The sequence below is a fragment of the Pygocentrus nattereri genome, chromosome 18 (assembly GCF_015220715.1).
Source record: "Pygocentrus nattereri isolate fPygNat1 chromosome 18, fPygNat1.pri, whole genome shotgun sequence".
Taxonomy (NCBI): Eukaryota; Metazoa; Chordata; class Actinopteri; order Characiformes; family Serrasalmidae; genus Pygocentrus; species Pygocentrus nattereri.
This window is the reverse complement of record NC_051228.1, coordinates 17,462,131-17,482,269: the sequence shown is the minus strand read 5'-3', so window position 1 is coordinate 17,482,269 and position 20,139 is coordinate 17,462,131. Positions and strand designations below refer to the sequence as shown.

Below are 20,139 nucleotides of genomic sequence, written 5' to 3'. Positions count from 1 at the left end.
TAACATAGCACCTATGAGATGCAACACAACACTTTTGGAGCGATGCTGAAACTGACTATATGCTGGATGTAATGAAGCATTTAAAAAATTTTCATCTTCTAGATGATGTTTGTTCACATTTTTAGCTAAAGTGACGGGTGTTTAAGATTTATGTTACATTTATGTCACGTCTTATTCTGTGAGTCTATTGGCTGGTTGTTAAGCAGATATCTGATTACTGCTTGGCTCATGGAGACCCAGAGTCTGTGCAGTTGATTAACCAAGAGCATGAAAGCACACTGAACCAGTTACTGTAACAATCTGAATTTCTGTAGTTATCAGATTATTAAATGTAAACACACTGAACCAGTTACTGTCACAATCTGAACTTCTGTAGTTATCAGATTATTAAATGTGAACACACTGAACCAGTTACTGTCACAATCTGAATTTCTGTAGTTATCAGATTATTAAATGTGAACACACTGAACCAGTTACTGTCACAATCTGATTTTCTGTGGTTATCAGATTATTAAATGTAAACACACTGAACCAGTTACTGTCACGATCTGAACTTCTGTAGTTATCAGATTATTCAATGTAAACACACTGAACCAGTTACTGTCACAATCTGAACTTCTGTAGTTATCAGATTATTAAATGTAAACACACTGAACCAGTTACTGTAACAATCTGGACTTCTGTAGTTATCAGATTATTAAATGTAAACACACTGAACCAGTTACTGTCACAATCTGAACTTCTGTAGTTATCAGATTATTAAATGTGAACACACTGAACCAGTTACTGTCACAATCTGAACTTCTGTAGTTATCAGATTATTAAATGTAAACACACTGAACCAGTTACTGTCACAATCTGAACTTCTGTAGTTATCAGATTATTCAATGTAAACACACTGAACCAGTTACTGTAACAATCTGAACTTCTGTAGTTATCAGATTATTAAGTGTAAACATACTGAACCAGTTGCTGACACAATCTGAATTTCTGTAGTTATCAGATTAAGTGTAAACTGTTACTGAGCAGTTAATGTGCAGCCCAGTGGAGCTATATCAGGAGCAACGAATGTGACTCACAGATTGTAACATGAAAATAATAATGCAGAGAGCAATCTCAGACATTTAGATTATAGTTTTATTTGTCATAATTACTACCACAAATCAAACAAAATCAAATCAGTACACTCAAATACACTGATTAGTGTGCTTTAAACATTTAAAAAGGTTTAAAAACGTGTTTTTCTGCCTCTGGTTATGTTCTCGTTATTTTATTACAAACTGCCGCAGCACTGCTGAACGAACGCAAAGCTGCCATCCAAAAAATGGTGGCAGAGGGATTGTGATGTCATCGGAATACTATCAGTTGGCAGTGGCTTTTGTGAGAGTGAGGTGCAGTTTGGACAGTTAAAGTGTACGTTCACTATATCACAATCATTTGTGTAGCTATCTGGTACTATATTGAACTCATCTGACCCTCAGATAATAAAATAAATCATGATAATTCCATCTTTGTGACATCATGTCACCCAGCCCCTTGCTGAACCACAGAGTGCTCCAGCTCCAGATTCCCTGCATCGAGCTGGAATTTCCCAATGACGGAAAACAAGCTGGTGGGAGATCCGGGTGACGTATTGCTTAAGCTTTTCCACACGGAGTGAATTACAGCCTCTTCAGACCCTCGGAAGAAAAACTGGATGGCCTGGAAAGCACTGATGAAATCGAGGGTAATAAACCTAAACAACTGGTTCTCCTCTTGTCAGAAGAAGCATTTCTTAAAGAAAAACATCATGCAGTTACCAAACTGTGTGGAGATGCTTTGTATCTCAAATAGCGTTCATTATGTGGTTTCTGAGACTGTATGACTCACTGTTATCTATATACATCGACTAAGTTCATTAGCATAAAAAAGCAGCATAATTTTTACTCTTGCTACTTTTGTAGACAGTAACAAAGTACATGTACTTCATTATTGTACTTGAGTTTCTGTAATTTTATCAATATTTCCTTTTTTTTTACTTATTCCACTAGATTTCCCAATAAATGTGCTACTTTTTACTACACTATTTTCTACAAAAGTAAAGTCAAAACTAAATTTACCATAATTTGTGAAAGAATATTATGCACTTTTACAAATCAACCAAACCATTTGTAAAACACCAAACTACCTCTGGGCAACTGACAAGATTTTCAAATGTAACCATATGAGGTAAGGTTGTACAGGTAAATCAGATAGCCGATATCTCAGGAGTCTAGATGAAATATTGCCAAATCACTTTAATCAACAGTACCCGAAATAATGACTGTAATGTAATATTTCATCTCTCTTATTGTAAACATGTGCAACTAAAATTGTGAAACTTTTTTACCTGGTTATAAAACAAGTCGGCTTCTTCTTGCAAATGATAAGCTGCACGTCATTTGGAAGCTGGAAAGTGGGGCAGGATATACTGAATTGGAATGAGACAATGAGCGAGAGAGCAGAGGAAGTGAGTTTGGAGGATGGTGGGGGAGCTGGGCGTCTGACCGCTGTTTCTGAAAATATCCCAAAACTGCATGTGTGATGGGATTTAGATGTTAAAAAAATCTTTATGTGTGGCCCAGAAGAGGAATATGACTGTATGACTGGGTTGCATATCATCATGACTTGTATGTAAACAAGTGCTTGAGTCTGTGCAGTTTATGGCTGTAAAACTCACTGTTTCTAATTATTCCTCACCAGCTGCAATTATAGAGTTAGTCACGACAATAATCTTTTCTTATTACAGAGCAGAGGTGGGTAGCTTCGTTTGCTCGGTTCCATACTTAAGGATGGTTTAGGATGGATTTGTGCTTTTCTCAGTGTTTTTATTGCTTGAGTGAGGAAAGTTATCTGCACCCAGCTCCCTTCTGTTTCCTTTTTTGGGCTTAATTTCACTCTGTTGTGTTGGTTTGGCTCCTGGACTGCTTTGCTGTTGCAGACGCCTCTCACTTTGGAGCAGATTGATTCAAAAACAAGAACAGAGCCTAGCTTAAGATGGACTGAGATCTTTCACTGGAGTTGAAGTTGTTTTTTAGCTAGGCTGCTTTTACTTCTACTGCAGTCAGTTTTATTGCAATAACAACACATTTACTTGAGATGATCTTCTGTCTACTTATTCTGTTTTCTGTATGCTTTGTATTCAGCCCTGTACTGATCATTTTGCCCATTGTCGTTTAGCAAGAAATGCTGGGGGAAAGTAGGACACATCTGGTTTGACTCACTGTGTTTCTGACTCATGTTTCTGTCACACTGGAAGACTTAAATAAATTTCTGCCAAATGCCAGTTTATGTGCTATGCTGTCTCAAGCCAGGGGGTGAAATTAATATTTTCATATGCCATGCTAGCGTGCAGATACTTTTAGCAAGCATGCTGAAAAAATGCTAGGACTACTAACATTGCATTTAGAATAATTCAGTCAAAATGATGATAACAATGAATGCAGGCGAGCAGCATAAACAACATGCTAATTGGTATCTGCTTCCATTCATTGCTCCCCATATTCGTTTCTAGCTATTCCTTTATATCACTGTGCTTTAGATTTGTACTAGAAGTAGAAACTATATCTGTAACTGCTTTAGTGTAAAAAAAATAAACAATATGAATATCCACTGTGTTGTAAATTAGCTATAGAATTTTAGCTAGCTAGCCTGAAACATAACAGAGACGAGAGAGCGGAGGAAGAGATGATCACAAATAAATTTACTGATTAAATTATGTTGCGCAAACACTGCGATTAGCATTTCTATTCAAAAGAGTTTTGAAAAAATATTCAAAATAATTCAATAGGTCAAAATTGATGCTAGCAAAGAATGCATGGGAATCTACAACTTAACATAAGGCAAATGACAACATGCTAATTGTTAGACATTAACTTCATTGCTTCGATGTTTTATCAAGTTATTTCTTTAATTCGTATTGCAGTGAGCTTTTATTTTCATCTGCAGCTTTTTTAGCTTTAGTAAGTAAAAACAATGGAATGTCCATGAGCTAAATTAGCTCAGGAGTTTGAGCTAGATAAGTAGGAACAGAGACAAAGACTATAGGAAGAGAAGAACAAGCAAAAACGTTTAGCTTTTTTCCATCTAATGTAAAACAAAAATAGAGCAAGGAGTATATTATCGCTGACCAATGAAAAACAAGTATGGCACAGAGTTCTGCGTTCAACTCTGCTTCTTTTTCTCTTGGTGTCTGCAGTGACATTTGTTTCTATTGTGTCTTTTTCTCTAAGCTATTGGTAACTAGCAAAGATACTTTCTCTAGATAGACAAAGCACTTCTTGTAAGTCGCTCTGGATAAGAGTCTGCTAAATGCTGTAAATGTAAATGTAAGTACCTCCAAAATAGTAACTTTACAAGAGAAGGCAAAAATACTCTTACCTTTCAATGTAAGTCAATGTAAAGAGATTTTGTTCCAAGTGATTTTAAAGCATTTCTATTGGTCCATTCACCATGAAATTCTTACAGAGTGTAACGGACAGCTGGTGTGTTGAAATGATGCAGAAAACTAAAAATCAAGAATGGAGATACATGGTTTTCATTGGAAAACGACGATATGTAGAGCAGGGCTGCCCAAACGGGCCAAAAGTTTGTGGACACCCACTAATCCAAAGTTTCTTACAAAATGATGATGATTACAAAGACGTTTGTCCCCTTTGCTGCAGTAACAGCCTCTACTCTTCTGAAAAGGCTTTACACTAGATGTCAGAACATTGCTGAGAATTTGATTACCTTCAGCCACAAGAGGTCAGGTACTCATCAGTTCTGGATCACAAACACCTCTCCAATTCATCCTGAAGGCATAGAAGGAACTCCATCACTCCAGAGAAAACAGTTCCACTGCTCCACGGCCTGGTACTAGAGGGCTTAATACCCCTCTGGCCGATGCTCGGCACTGCACATGGTGACTTTGTCTTTTCTGAAATCCTGTAAAGCTGCTTTGTGACAACATCCGTTGTAAAAAGCGCTATACAAATAAATTTGATTTGATTTGATTTGACTTTAGACTCATGCGCTTGCTGTTCCACAGCATCCCGTTCTATTGGTCAGTGCTTTTCTATAGAGATTTTACAAGCTGTGTATGCATTTAAACTCCTGTGGTAGCAGTGGGTGCACCTTCATGCAAATGTAAAGGAAGGTGTGTCTTTTGGACATACAGTGTAATTTTTTTTATACAATGTAATTTACAGATAATTTTTTCCATTTAAAATTGTATTTGAAAGTATTTTTTTATTTAAAAAAAGTAAAACTGGTATCTACCCACCACTAACATGGCACTTTGGACCCCCTATGATAAAATATTTGGGCACCAAATGTTATTGGAAAATAATCACAAAAAACTCAGTAATCTCACCATTCTACCACTTTAACCCCTTAAAATCCCAGGCTTTTTATATACTAAAGTTTATTATTTAATAACTACATGGACTCTAATGCAAACTGGCTGAATTGTTCCTACATTATAAAAGTGTATAATAAAAGGTTACGCCTGCCAGCCAGGGGTTAAACAGAGAAATGAGACCTTTTAATTTTTTCATATATCATAGCATATTCATTTTATCATGAAAAAGCAATTTCAGTTTAAACTATATAGAAGCACTGGACCATCCATCTGCCCAACCACAGTTCCAGATAACATCCAGATAACATCTCCAGGGACGGCTTCAGCTTCCTGGCTGACTGATGTCAACCGGGGGGGTGGGGGTGGGGGGGTTGGTGGGGGCTAACACACCCAAACATATTGTACACAAACACATTTACATTTATAACATTTAGCACACACCCTTGATCCAGACTAGCTTACAGAACTGCTTTGTTTTCTACTTGGGAAAACTTTATGCTAACCTTATGTTAGTGCTAACAGGCCAGAGTCTGCAGATATTAGCCAAGCAATGCAGAAGATACAGAAATGTATGCAAAAATAATAAATATGTATTAAAAGGTTTAGTTTTGTTCGTTTGTTTATTTACAAGTGCACAATCAGGGTTCATTTAAACACTCACCAAAGACATATACGCTCTAGGAGACTTCAGTTGGGCCGCCCACTCAGCTCCCCCTTTTCCTTTCCCACAGTCAACAGGAAGACTGGGACGAGCCTGCCAAAACTGAGAGCGAGGGAGAGGGTAAAGTGAGAGGGAAGGGGCGGGTGACGAAAGAGAAAAAGCACTCCAAACTGAAAGCACTCAGCAAGCAGACGAGGACGAGAAGTCACCAAAGCCGTGCACATGAGCGCACCGTGGTCCAGGAAAGAACCTGAAAAACCTGACCTAAGGTCCAGCAACCGGCCCAAAATGGACAAGCCAGAGAAGCTGAAGAGGCCAGAGGTGTCCAGCTTAGTGGCCAAAGGTCCAGCACAACGTCTGAGCCGGGATTTGACCTGCTCCATCTGTCTGGACCTGTTTAAGCAACCAGTATCACTGCCCTGTGACCACACTTTCTGCCAGGCGTGCATTACAGGCTACTGGACCGGCCCCAGGTCTCCGGGACAGCCCGGATCTGGATCCTGCCCGCAGTGCCGGAAAATCTTCCCTGGACAGACCTACAGGCCTAACCGTATCGTGGCTAACATTGTGGAGAGCTACTGCCAGGGCCTGGAAGAAAGTGGCGGCCGGCTGGACGTGGTGACCCCTGTGCCTTCGGTAACCCCTGTGACCCTCGTGCCCCGCTGCAGCCGACATTGCGAGGAGCTGAAGCTCTACTGCGAGGAAGACCAGGAGCTGGTATGTCTGGTCTGCGGGATCTCCCAGGAACACCGCGCTCACACACTGGTCTGTGTGCAGGACGCACAGCAGAAACACAGAGTAAGAGCTTATAATGCTGCATACCTTTGCTGGTGTTCAATAAGAAACCATCATCTGATGATGCACAGTTTGTGTAGCCCTTTGTCAGCGGTCAGTTTCTGACCATAGAGCAACTTTTCTCTAAATGTTTTTGACAGGACAGTCCACTTTCAACATAGTGGTCACACTGGTGTGTGTAAAACTCCAGTAACACAGCTGTGTCCGATGCAAACGTACCAGCACCACACACATGTCAGTGTCACTCCTGAGAATGGACGCAAATATCTGGACAACAACAGAAACTGACCAATGATTGGAGTAAAGAGTCTGATAAGTGCAGTAACAGCTGGCTTTCTATAAAAGCTATAAGAGAGTGGTCAGTTAGTGGAAGCACAAGGTAGGTGTTTCTAATAAAGTGGCCAGTGAATGCATGCTTTCCAGCAAAACTTCATCACACACGGTATGGGTGTTTGGAGTTTGTACAGCCTGCAGACTGGTTTTTGTAATGCTCCCGGCATGGACGAGCTTTGGTCATACTTTCCAGGCTGAAGCTGCTTAGCTCAGCAGGTTGGGAGCTTTTTTAGTGTCCACGTGCAGAGCAGCCTGAGGGGAAAAAATGGGGAACATCAATGAGGAATTAAAGTAATAGTTCAGCAAAAAGAATCTTTCAGATATCCCATTTACCATAAATGTAATTGATCAGCCATGACAGGTTTGGTGTCTGAAGTTTGCTTCTTTAGTTTTAGCACTGAGGCTATCTAACAAGTAGGAAAGACTACAAGCTATGGACATTGGATATTAGCTAATAATAGCTAGCACCCAATGCCCATGTTTATAGATAACAATGTGCCATAAAGTATGTGCCAGAAAAAACAAAATCAGTCTATTGGAGATTACTGAACAACCCATTGTGGTTTTATGTTTTATGTATGTGGCAAATGTCTGATTTACAATTAGCATCGTACTTGTTCGTGGCTGTAAGCTTGCTATTACTGATTAGCTATATTAGCCTCAGTTCAAACTATTATCTTCAGTTTAAAACCAAAGAAGTAACTTAAGCCACTAACTATGTCTTGGCTGAGCGACTGTATACTGGTGTAAGGGGGGCTAACAGTGTAAGAATGTAACCGTGTCTCTTTGTGTTGGTTAGAACTCTCTGAGCAGCTCAGCCACGGCGCTGCAGGCGGAGCTGAACACGGCGTTGCAGTGTGAGAGGGAGACGGAGGACGAGGTGAAGAAGTTGAAGGTAATGACAGGATACAGCTGAAGCTCAGAGGAGCTAATCACCCTGAATCATTCTCACTTTCCCCTCTGCTGCAGCAATGTCCCAGAATTCATTGCTGTCACTCATTTCCTTAAGTTTACAGCTGGTTGTTTTTTGTGTTTGGCCCTTTCTTGCATAAATTATTTAATAAGCTTATGCATATGTTCATAGCTATTTTTTGTTATTTTTCGAATGCTCAAATAAAAAATACAGAACTGTGCACGTGTGTGAACACTGGGGATGCAAACTTTTCAGCCATAACTGACCGTCATCAGTTGGAGATGAATCATTAACCAGCAAAACAGAAATAAAAGACGCAACCAATCAATCAAAATATTAATAATAGTTCTGAATATGACTGGCTTGGCCTCATTTGCAGTCGATTTACTGAATTGTGTCATACTGAACACTGAATTCTGGATTAATGCATCAATATATTGTTATATTTAGATAGTGTTCCTCATATGGGGTGTGGAATGTAGAACTAACAATGTATATGAAGTAAATAGTCCAAAACTACATTAAACATATCCATCCATCCATCCATCCATTAGCTTCCGCTTCTCCGGGGTTCGGGTCGCGGGGGCAGCATCCTAAGCAGTGAGGCCCAGACCTCCCTTTCCCCAGCCACTTCCAGTAGCTCTCCAAGGGGGATTCCGAGGCGCTCCCAGGCCAGCTGGGCGACATAGTCACGCCAGCGTGTCCTGGGTCTTCCCCGGGGTCTCCTCCCAGGTGGACTTGCCTGTGACACCTCCCGAGGGAGGCGTCCAGGAGGCATCCTAATCAGATGCCCGAACCACCTCAGCTGACTCCTCTCGATGTGAAGAAGCAGCGGCTCTACTCCGAGTCCCTCCCGGATGACCGAACTTCTCACCCTATCTCTAAGGGAGAGCCCAGACACCCTGCGGAGGAAACTCATTTCGGCCGCTTGTATTCGCGATCTTATTCTTTCGGTCATTACCCAAAGCTCATGACCATAGGTGAGGGTGGGAACGTAGATTGACCGGTAAATCGAGAGCCTTGCCTTATGGCTCAGCTCTTTCTTTACCACAACAGACCGGTAAAGAGCCCGCATCACTGCTGACCCAGCACCAATCCGCCTGTCAATCTCCCGCTCCCTTGTACCATCACTCGTGAACAAGACCCCGAGATACTTGAACTCCTCCACTTGAGGCAAGAGCCTATCCCCGACCCAGAGAGGGCTCTCCACCCTTTTCCGCCTGAGAACCATGGTCTCGGATTTGGAGGTACTGATTCTCATCCCAGCCGCTTCACACTCGGCTGCAAACCGATCCAGCGAAAGCTGAAGTTCGCGGCCTGATGTCCCCAATAGGACCACATCATCTGCAAACAGCAGCGATGTGACCCTGAGGTCACCAAACTGGACACCCTCCATCCCCTGACTGCGCCTAGAAATTCTATCCATAAAAATTATGAATAGAATCGGTGACAAAGGGCAGCCCTGACGGAGTCCAACTCTCACTGGGAACAAGTCTGACTTACTGCCGGCCATGCGAACCAAACTCCTGCTCTGTTTGTACAGGGCCTGAATGGCTCGTAGCAAAGAGCCATGTACCCCGTACTCCCGAAGCACCTCCCACAGAATACTCCGGGGAACACAGTCGAATGCCTTCTCCAGATCCACAAAGCACATGTGGACTGGTTGGGCAAACTCCCATGAACCCTCCAGAATCCTGGAGAGGGTGAAAAGTTGGTCCAGTGTTCCACGACCAGGACGGAACCCGCACTGCTCCTCCTGGATCCGAAGTTCAACTATAAGCCGGACTCTCTTCTCCAGTACCCCTGCATAGACCTTGCCAGGGAGGCTGAGGAGTGTGATTCCCCTGTAGTTGGAACACACCCTCCGGTCCCCTTTTTTAAAAAGAGGCACCACCACCCCAGTCTGCCAATCCAGTGGCACCGCCCCCGATGTCCACGCAATGTTGAAAAGGCGTGTCAGCCAAGACAGCCCCACAACATCCAGAGCCTTGAGGAACTTAGGGCGGATCTCATCCACCCCTGGAGCCTTGCCACCAAGGAGCTTCTTAACCACCTTAGCGACTTCGGCCTCAGTAATGGACAAGCCTATTCCCATGTCCCCAGACTCTGCCTCCTCACTGGAGAACGTGTCGGTGGGATTGAGAAGGTCCTCAAAGTATTCCTTCCACCGCCCAATGACGTCTTCAGTCGAAGTCAGCAGCACACCATCTCCACTATATACAGTGCTAGTGGCACACTGCTTTCCCCTTCTGAGTCGCCTGACGGTTTGCCAGAATCTTTTCGGAGCCGACTTAAAGTCACTTTCCAAGGCCTCACCAAACTCCTCCCATACACGGGTTTTTGCCTTGGCGACGACTGAAGCCGCAGATCGCTTTGCCTGTCGATACCTGCCAGCTGCCTCTGGTGTCCCACAGGCCAACCATACCCGGTAGGACTCCTTCTTCAGCTTGACGGCATCTCTCACCTGGGGTGTCCACCACCGGGTTCGAGGATTACCGCCCCGACAGGCACCAACTACCTTACGGCCACAGCTACAGTCAGCCGCTTCAACAATGGAGGAACGGAACATGGCCCATTCTGAGTCTATGTCCCCCACCTCCCCCGATATCTGGTCAAAGTTCTGACGGAGGTGTGAGTTGAAGATCAATCTGACAGGTTCTTCTGCCAGACGTTCCCAGCAAACCCTCACTATACGTTTGGGCTTGCCTGGTCTGACCGGCATCTTCCCCCACCACCTGAACCAACTCACCACCAGGTGGTGATCAGTTGACAGCTCAGCTCCTCTCTTTACCCGAGTGTCCAAAACACATGACCGCAAGTCCGATGACACGACTACAAAGTCAATCAATGAACTGCGGCCTAGGGTGTCCTGGTGCCATGTGCACTTATGGACATCCTTGTGTTCAAACATGGTGTTCGTGATGGACAAACTGTGGTTTGCACAGAAGTCCAAAAACTGAACACCACTCGGGTTCAGATCAGAGAGGCCATTCCTCCCAATCACACCCCTCCAGGTCTCACTGTCATTGCCCACGTGAGCGTTAAAGTCCCCCAGTAGGACAATAGAGTCTCCAGGAGGAGTACTTTCAAGCACCCTTTCCAAGGACTCTAAGAAGGCTGGGTACTCTGAACTGCTGTTCGGTGCATAAGCACAGACAGCAGTCAGGACCCGTTCCCCAACCCGAAGGCGTAGGGAAGCTACCCTCTCGTCCACCGGAGAAAACCCCAACATACAGGCACCGAGTCGAGGGGCTATTAGAAAGCCCACACCTGCCCGTCGCCTCTCACCATGGGCAACTCCAGAAAAGAATAAAGTCCAGCCCCTCTCAAGGAGATTGGACCCAGAGCCCAAGCTGTGTGTTGAGGTGAGCCCGACTATATCTAGCCGGTATCTCTCAACCTCACGCACCAACTCAGGCTCCTTCCCCGCCAGTGAGGTAACGTTCCAAGTTCCAAAAGCCAGTTTCAGCAACCGAGGATCAGAACGCCAAGGCCCACGCCTTCGGACACTGCCCGATCCACAAAGCACCGAACCCCTACTACTGCCCCTCCCATTGGTGGTGGGTCGATGGGAGGGGGGACTCATGTAACTCCTTCGGGCTGGGCCCGGCCGGGCACCATGAATAAATGCCCGGCCACCAGACGCTCGCTGGCGAGCCCCTCCCCCAGGCCTGGCTCCAGGGTGGGGCCCCGGTAACCCTGATCCGGGCAGGGTACACAAATCCTGTTCTTGTCTTCTCATAGGGGTTATTATGGATCACACTTTGTCTGACATGTCACCTAGGACCAGTTTGCCATGGGAGACCCTACCAGGAGCTTTTGCTCCAGACAATATAGCTCCTAGGATCATTCAAGCACGCAAACCCCTCCACCACGATAAGGTGGTGATCCATGGAGAGGTACATTAAACATATCCTACATAAAAACCCAAGGGTTTTTAAGCAGTGGCAGTGCCACAGTAAATAGTCAAACCAGTTGCCTTGCTCAGTAAAATCTCATTTGTAAAAGATCATGATACATTTGTTCAGCATCGGCAGCTTTCTGACTTTCGTTTTAAATAGAAAACAGTTAAGACCAACATGAATTCCATGCTAAAGGTGTATAATAAGACTGTGATCATTAGCCAAAATGCTGAATTCACATAAACACAACCGACTTTGCTGCACTTTTACTATAAAGCATGCTTCTGCTCATCACAGACACATCCTTTGGATAATGAAGATGACGTTAAAAAGTTGGGATAGAACGTTGAGATGAACAAAAATGTGTAAAAACAACATAGTAAACGTAAAAACCTAAACCTAATCACTGTAGGCTATAGCACTGTGCCACGCCGAGCATTAGAAGTGTTTATGAACATTGTACCTTATACCATTGAGGACTCGATCCATTGTAGTAGATGTTTGCTTTGACATTTTGACACAGCCCATTTCAGCTATCTTTAGCAGAAAAAGAGCATTGTGAATACTAAGTTTGACTAAATTAAAATGTTTTTTTTTTACTTTGAATTGATGGCAAACTACTCTATCAGAGACAGGATCTCAAATTTTCAAATTCAACACTGATGCATTAAAGCTTAAGGCAATGGCAGATTGCAATGATAAGCAGTGATGGGCGTGCTGAAAAATGAGGCGGAGCTTAGCAGACAGCACAATGATTTGACTGGCCATAATACAACAACAGCACTCACAGAAAACAAATAAAATTTTTTAAAAAGTCTTAAAAATGCAGTTTAAATGCAGTTTGGTGGATATGGAAGCTTTTCTGTTGTAATTATGAGATAGTAAGTTGTAATTATGAGATGAAATGTCACTAACGTGCAGCTATGTGATTTGAAGGTATAATTGAGAAAATAAGTCATAATTATAATAAAGTACATCACACTTATGAGAATCTAAGTCTTAATTATGAGATAGAATGTCATTACTTAGAGATGGAATGTAATTGAGACACTATGTTGCATGTATGAGATAATTAGGCAAAATTATGATGCAGTAAGTGATAATTATGAGATATTATCTCCTTATTCTGAGATTGCATGACATAATTGGGGTAGAATGTCATTATTGAGTCATAATTATGCAATACTATGATTAACTTTTAAAGTAAGTCATAATAATGAATTACTACAATGCTACTATGAAATGAAAAGGCATAATTATGACATAGTGAGTCTCATTGTGAGATACTAAGTCATAATTATGTAAAATGCTTTGACTGTTATGACTTACTATATATATATATATATATATATAGTCTTCCTTGGCCTACAGTGGCACACAGAAAAAACAAGCTCCACATCCATTCTCTAAATACCATGCCCTGCCACACTGCTATCGCTGACCTGCTAATATTAGCGCTGAATTTAAAAAAAGACACACATTCTGCAGAGCTCAAGCCAAGCAGAGGCACTCTGCTACAGACGGATAGAGACTGTTTATCCTGCAGCTCAGTGTACAACACAATACCACTGATTAAGGAGAATTTACAAAAAAAAATTCTTTCCAAAATATGTCATATAAAACCCCTTATTCTGCACCAATGCTCACTAATATACTCAATACTGACTCTTCTTGTGTTTTATTCTGCTGCAGGAGCACACTGCAGACCTGAAGCAGCGTATCGAGGCTCAGTTCAGCGACCTGCACCAGTTCCTGTATCAGGAGGAGAAGCTGCTGCAGGTGAAGTTGAAGACAGAGGAGAGGAGGGAGCTGATCCGGCTGGACGAACACAAAGCGCTGTTGTGTGTGGAAATATCCCGCCTCCGCAGAGCCCTCGCTGACATAGAGGACAAACTGAGAGAGCAGGACCCATATATGCTGCTCAGGGTCAGTTTTAAAGATTATCAGCATGTGGAGTCTAACATACACTAACATATAGTCTAACATATAGAGTTTCCACTTTATTAGAAACACCTACTTTGTGCTTACAGTAACTGGACTCTTTAATAGAAATACCTACCTTGTGGTTCTACCAACTGACCAACTGGCAACTTTATTAGAAAAACCCACCTTGTGCTTTGACTAACTGACCAACTGGCCACTTCATTAGAAACACCCACCTTGTGATTCCACAAACTGGTCACTTTATTAGAAACCTTGTATTTCCACCAACTAATAAACTGGCCACTTTATTAGAAACACCTACCTTGTGCTTCCACTAATTTGGCCACTTTATTAGAAACACCCACCTTGTGCTTCCAATAATTGGTCACTTTATTAGAAATACTCACCTCATAGGTCCACTATAAAGGTGTATAGCTACAGCTCTGTGGTCAGAAGCTGGTCAGCAGATGAGCTACAGTCTCTGATAAAGTGGCCAGTGTGTGTGTATGTGTTGTTTCCTGTCAATATAAATATTAGAGCTGATTGCTGATTTTCTTCCAGTCTGTGAGTTATTTGCACTGAGCTGAGGGACAGAGAGGGGAAAATGCTGCGTGAGGACGTTGAGGAACAGCAGGATCTAATTAGTGATGTCACTCTCGATGGAGCAGATAAAGATGTTGGTCAAGTTCAGCATGGCAGGGGGATTTCCAGAGAGAAAAAGAATAGGGGGGCTGGGGGGTTGGGCTGGGTGGAGTGGTCTAAGCACTGATCTCATATGGAAAACACTTTTTCCTCCTTAACTCCTCAAGCCTGTGCCAAACTAATCAATGCTTTGCTTCCTGTCTCTCTGCAGAACATAAAGAGTCTCCTTCAAAGGTGAGTTAGATCTCCAGAAGCTCTGGACTGGGATAGTTTTTACATTTTGTTTGTGAGAAGCGGTGATTGCTTTCCTGTCTGAGCTTTTGGTGTTATTGTTGTTTGTTGCGTGATTCAGGCAGCCACTGAAGTTTGAGAAACCGGCGCTGAACCCCCCTCAGCTGTGTGAGGGCCGATTTGCCGGCCCGCTGCAATACCGTGTGTGGAAATCCCTGAAAGGAAGCATCTACCCAGGTTATTCTCTCACAGCAGCACTCACACATTAAAACAAACTGGAAAGAGGTCACCAACAGCCCATTGTGTAACACTGGAACAATGAAACATTCCTCACAGCAGAGGTGTCTTAATTCAGGCTACATGCTATAAGGCAGGGCGATGTGGCAAATACATCATATCAGGATAAGACATTTTCACAATACACGACACATTAACTGGCCACTTTAATAGAAACACCTACCTTGTGCTTCCATTAACTGTCAACTTTAATAGAAACACCCACCTTGTGCTTCCACTAACTGGATTGAATAGGTACAGGTAGTAGGATGTAACTGGCAGACTTGAGTGCCAGTACAAACTGTCATGAAAATATAAAACATTTGCAGATGACTTTTTGTGTCAAAAATACACCACACTGAATGCCAAGACTGATCGCAGGCCTAAAGCATATTTACTAAGCTGATTTTAAGACAATGCAATTTGATTTTCTATGAGTGCTGTCATCACATAACTTGGCCAATCAAATCATTACAGTCTCTGTCAAGCTCCGTCTTTTTTTCTACACCCATACAATAACTGCTCAGCAACTGTTGCCACCCACCATTGCCTCAAGCCTTCAGTTTGTTATTTGCTTGCCAGTATTTGAATATGTAGCTCCAGTTGGGATTCAATTCTGTATATTTTCTTCCATCCAAAGTCAACAACAAATGAAAAAAAAAATTCTTGTATTCAGTTTAATGCTAATCGTATGCACATTGCTGTTTTACTACAACAAAATTTACTACATGAGCTTTGCAAAAATGTCAAAGCGAATATCTATGTCACTTCAGTTCAAGGTAAAACATAAATGGACTGTAAATATTCTTCATGTCTGCTGTGGCAGTACGCTTTAGCCGAGGATGATTAACATTAGGTTTAAGTTTTTAAGTTTGCTGTGTTGATTTTACTTGTTTTTGTACTTGTCTCAGCTATCCAATTTTAAAATTATATTGTTTTACTTACTTTTGCAAATGTGCCTGTGGTCAAAAAGTATTTATATGATGACACTACAACATTTTATTCAACACTGCACAGCGTTAAAATCAATTAACCAGGGCTAATTATGCTCTCTTAATAATGAAATGTAGTTTCCCAGTGTTCTACAAGTAGTTAAGATACACCATATATTCACAAAAGTGAATGGTTTATCATGATAACATTAATCATAATAATGATAAAACACTCATATTGCTCACCTCAGATGGACCATGTTACACAAACTGTAATTTTTTTCATTTTGTTTTGAATAAATGAAACATGCTGGCTTTCCACATCTATTTTTTCTTGGAAAACTTGTCCATGTTTGCTCTTTTGGAAATCCAGTTTGAGTTTACAGCTCTATTTGTCCCCCAGTGGAGTTACAGATGCTGGCATTGCCCAAAAGGTAATGCAGGATCTTTCATTTCAGTTACAGTCCACAAAATGATTTTAATTTCTCACAAGAAGCAGGGCTGGATTAGAACCTTTATCAGGCTACATGAAACAACTGCCTTAAGCTGTATGAGTCGGTATGTGACAACATTTTCATAACCACAGAACATACACATTAGCTTAATAGCAGTTAACTTATACCATTGTTTTAGTATCAATAATAACGATTAACAAAGACAGTTACTGACATTACACAAAGAAAAACAGTTCCATTGAAGCAGTTGATATGTAGACACTGCTTGATAATTCATAGTACTGAATTATTACTACTGATTAATTCACAGTAGATATTGAATAAATCATAGTACATACTGAATGATTTATGGTAGATACTGAATAATTAATAGTAGATACTGAATAATTCTTAGAAGATATTGAATAATTCATAATAAAAACGGAATAATTCATTGTTGAATAATTAAACATTCAACTTTAGACACCAAACATGCTTGTGCTGATGGGTAATGGGAAAAATATGTTAATATGGTAATAACTGTCAATAATAACCTTTAATCATTCACCTTAATTTTCCTCTGCTTTCTCCACAGTGCCGTCTGCCATCACCTTTAACTCGAGCACGGCGAACCCGTGGCTGAGTCTGACCCCGTCACTGACCTGCGTCCGCTACCAGACGTTCAACAGTGCGGTGCAGGACAACCCTCAGCGCTTCAATGCCGCGCTGTCTCTGCTGGGCAGTCAGGGCTTCACTCATGGCCGCCACTACTGGGAAATTGAGGTGTACAGCAGCGCAGTGTGGACAGTGGGAGTGGCTAGAGAGTCTGTACCCAGGAAAGGAGTCATCAAAGCAATGCCGGCCAATGGCTTCTGGACCATATCTTTGTCCTACGGCGTCCAGTACATGGCAGGGACATCGCCCCCTACTGTCCTGTCCCTGGACGAGCAGCTGGACCGGATCGGCGTATATCTGGACTACAGAAGAGGCCTGGTGTCCTTCTACAACGCAGAGAGTATGACGCACCTCTACACATTCCAGGATACTTTCACTGAGACCCTCTACCCGTACTTCAACCTGGGCTTCCTGGACAAAGTGCATGAGAATGAGCCTCTGAAAGTCTTTATGCCCAAAATCTGAACCTAATACTACATGCTCACACATTCAGGGACACCTTACCATCTTTTACAGCTGATTGAGTTGATTATGACTATTGCTGATCAATAGTTAAGGAAGAACAACAGGATTGTGCTACTACACTGAAACACTTATTAAATACATTAAATATCAATATTCAGTACTGCAAAAGTCTTAGACACTTAAAAAGATGGTATATGATACATCACCTTCATTTTCATATACACACATATGTGTATATATATATATATATATATATATATATATATATATTAGGGGTGTGAATCTTTAGGCACCTCAGAATTCGATTCGATTCATTTCAGAGGGCTGGATATGATTATAAAATGATTATCGATGCATCCTGATGCATCTCGATGCATCTTTCTTTTTTCTATACAGGATTTCTGTTTTCTCACTGTGTGACGACTTGGTAGTTTTTTGGTAGTATTTATAATGATCTATAATGAATTTACTTCCAATATCTTTTATTAATCAATGAAATATAAGTGAAGTGGCAAGTGAACTAGAAGGCTCGCATTCATTGCTATTGCTTGGAGCATGAGACGCTGCTGCCGCTCATCTGTGATAAAATGTACAGTTACGGGGAAATAAGACCCAATGGCGGTGGATGTACACGTAGCACGTTACCGCCGTCCTTTCCGTTTTCTTTAGTGATTTTATAGCTTAGGTTTTGGTCTTGTTGTAGAGCGTGGTGGGACTGTGTCAGTAAAATACCTTTGAAAAGGCATGTGTGCAACATAGCAAAAAAGCACAGTTTCGCAACGACTTTCGCAGTTGGTTTCCTGGCAAGTTAAATCTGCAATGAGAGACTGTCAAACACTAAAAAGTTGCGAAGAGGAAGTCGCTTCTCTTTCAAATTTTCCAGTTCCACCACAGTTTCCAGCATTTACATTCGGCGCCTCAGTCAGAAATTACGATGAAACACGAAACATTCGAACAAGAAGCTGGAGTGACTTCAAGAAGCAACTTCAGCCTCATAAAACAGTTGAACATTGAGAGACATTTTACAATAAACTGCTCTACTTTAGAGTTTTCTGGTGGAGACGGGAGGAAAGTGGCTATAGCTGAGCTAAAGCATAAAGCATAGCAAAGTAAATCTGTATTTTCATTTATATTTTTAACTTAACTTATACTAGGACATCAGCACACACTGGAAATAAATGTTGTGGCTGCCAATGTGGTTTGATTTTTGTTGAAAGGACAAAATGGCTCTTCTTAACATTTGTGTTGTGAAAAGGCTTTTAATGCAGAGCCGGTCGGATTTGCCACTCATCCAGTTGTGTTGTTGTTATGTGCACCTCACATACTGTCTGAGCACTGCACTGACGCTCTTCCAGGTTCCGCCTTTTGCGTTCCCTCAAAGTTATGTCATCAATTAAATATTTAGAAAATCGTTGTTTGTGAGTCGATTCAGAATCGTTCACGTCCGCATCGTGATGCATCTAAGTATCGATTTTTTTCCCTGCACCCCTTATTTATATATATATATATACACACACACACACACACACACACACACACACACACACACACACACACACACACACACACCGGCCACTCTATTAGGTACACCTGTTCAATTGGTTGTTAATACAAATCGCTAATCAGCCAATCACATGGCCGCAACTCAATGCATTTAGGCATGTAGAAGTGGTCAAGCCAACTTGCTGAAGTGCAGACCGAGCATCAGAATGGGGAAGAAAGGGGATTTAAGTGACTTTGAACGTGGCGTGGTTGTTGGTGCCAGACGGGCTGATCTGAGTATTTCAGAAACTGCTGATCTACTGGGATTTTCACACAGAACCATCTCTAGGGTTTACAGAGAACGGTCCAAAAATAGAGAAATTAGCCAGTTGTGTGGACGAAAATGCCTTGTTGATGTGAGAGGTCAGAGGAGAATGGGCAGACTGGTTCGAGATGACCCAAAGGCAACAGTAACTCAAATAACCACTTGTTACAACAAAGGAATGCAGAATACCATCTCTGAACGCACAACACGTCAAACCTTTAAGAAGATGGGCTACAGCAGCAGAAGACCACACCGGGTGCAACTCCTGTCAGCTAAGAACAGGAAACTGAGACTACAATTCGCACAGGCTCACCGAAATTGGACAATAGAAGATTGGAAAAATGTTGCCTGGTCTGATGAGTCTCAATTTCAGCTGTGACATTCAGATGGTGCGGTCAGAATTTGGCATAAACAACATTTAAGCATGGATCCATCCTGCATTGTATCAACGGTATTCAGGCTGGTGGTGGTGGTGTAATGGTGTGGGGGATATTTTCTTGGCACACTTTGGGCCCCTTGGTACCAATTGAGCATCGTGTAAATGCCGCAGCCTACTTGAGTATTGTTGCTGACCACGTCCAGCAAGAAAATGCACCATGTCACAAAGCTCATATCATCTTAAACTGGTTTCTTGTACATGACAATGAGTTCACTGTACTCCAATGGCCTCCACAGTCACCAGATCTCAATCCAGTAGAACACCTTTGGGATGTGGTGGAACAGGAGATTTTAATCATAGATGTGCAGCTGACAAATCTGCAGCAACTGCGTGATGCTATCATGTCAATATG

The 20,139-nt window shown here is 42.2% G+C and overlaps 1 protein-coding gene across 1 annotated transcript; it reads left to right on the top strand.

The window, feature by feature from the left end:
• Positions 1–6,207: 6,207 nt before the first annotated feature.
• On the top strand, positions 6,208–19,071 carry trim69 (tripartite motif containing 69). Its single transcript, XM_017718898.2, has 6 exons — positions 6,208–6,818; positions 7,948–8,043; positions 13,656–13,889; positions 14,740–14,762; positions 14,881–14,996; positions 16,997–19,071. The coding sequence occupies exons 1-6, from the start codon at positions 6,243–6,245 to the stop codon at positions 17,539–17,541; spliced, it is 1,590 nt and encodes a 529-aa protein (XP_017574387.1). The 5' UTR covers positions 6,208–6,242; the 3' UTR covers positions 17,542–19,071.
• The last annotated feature ends 1,068 nt before the right edge of the window (positions 19,072–20,139 follow it).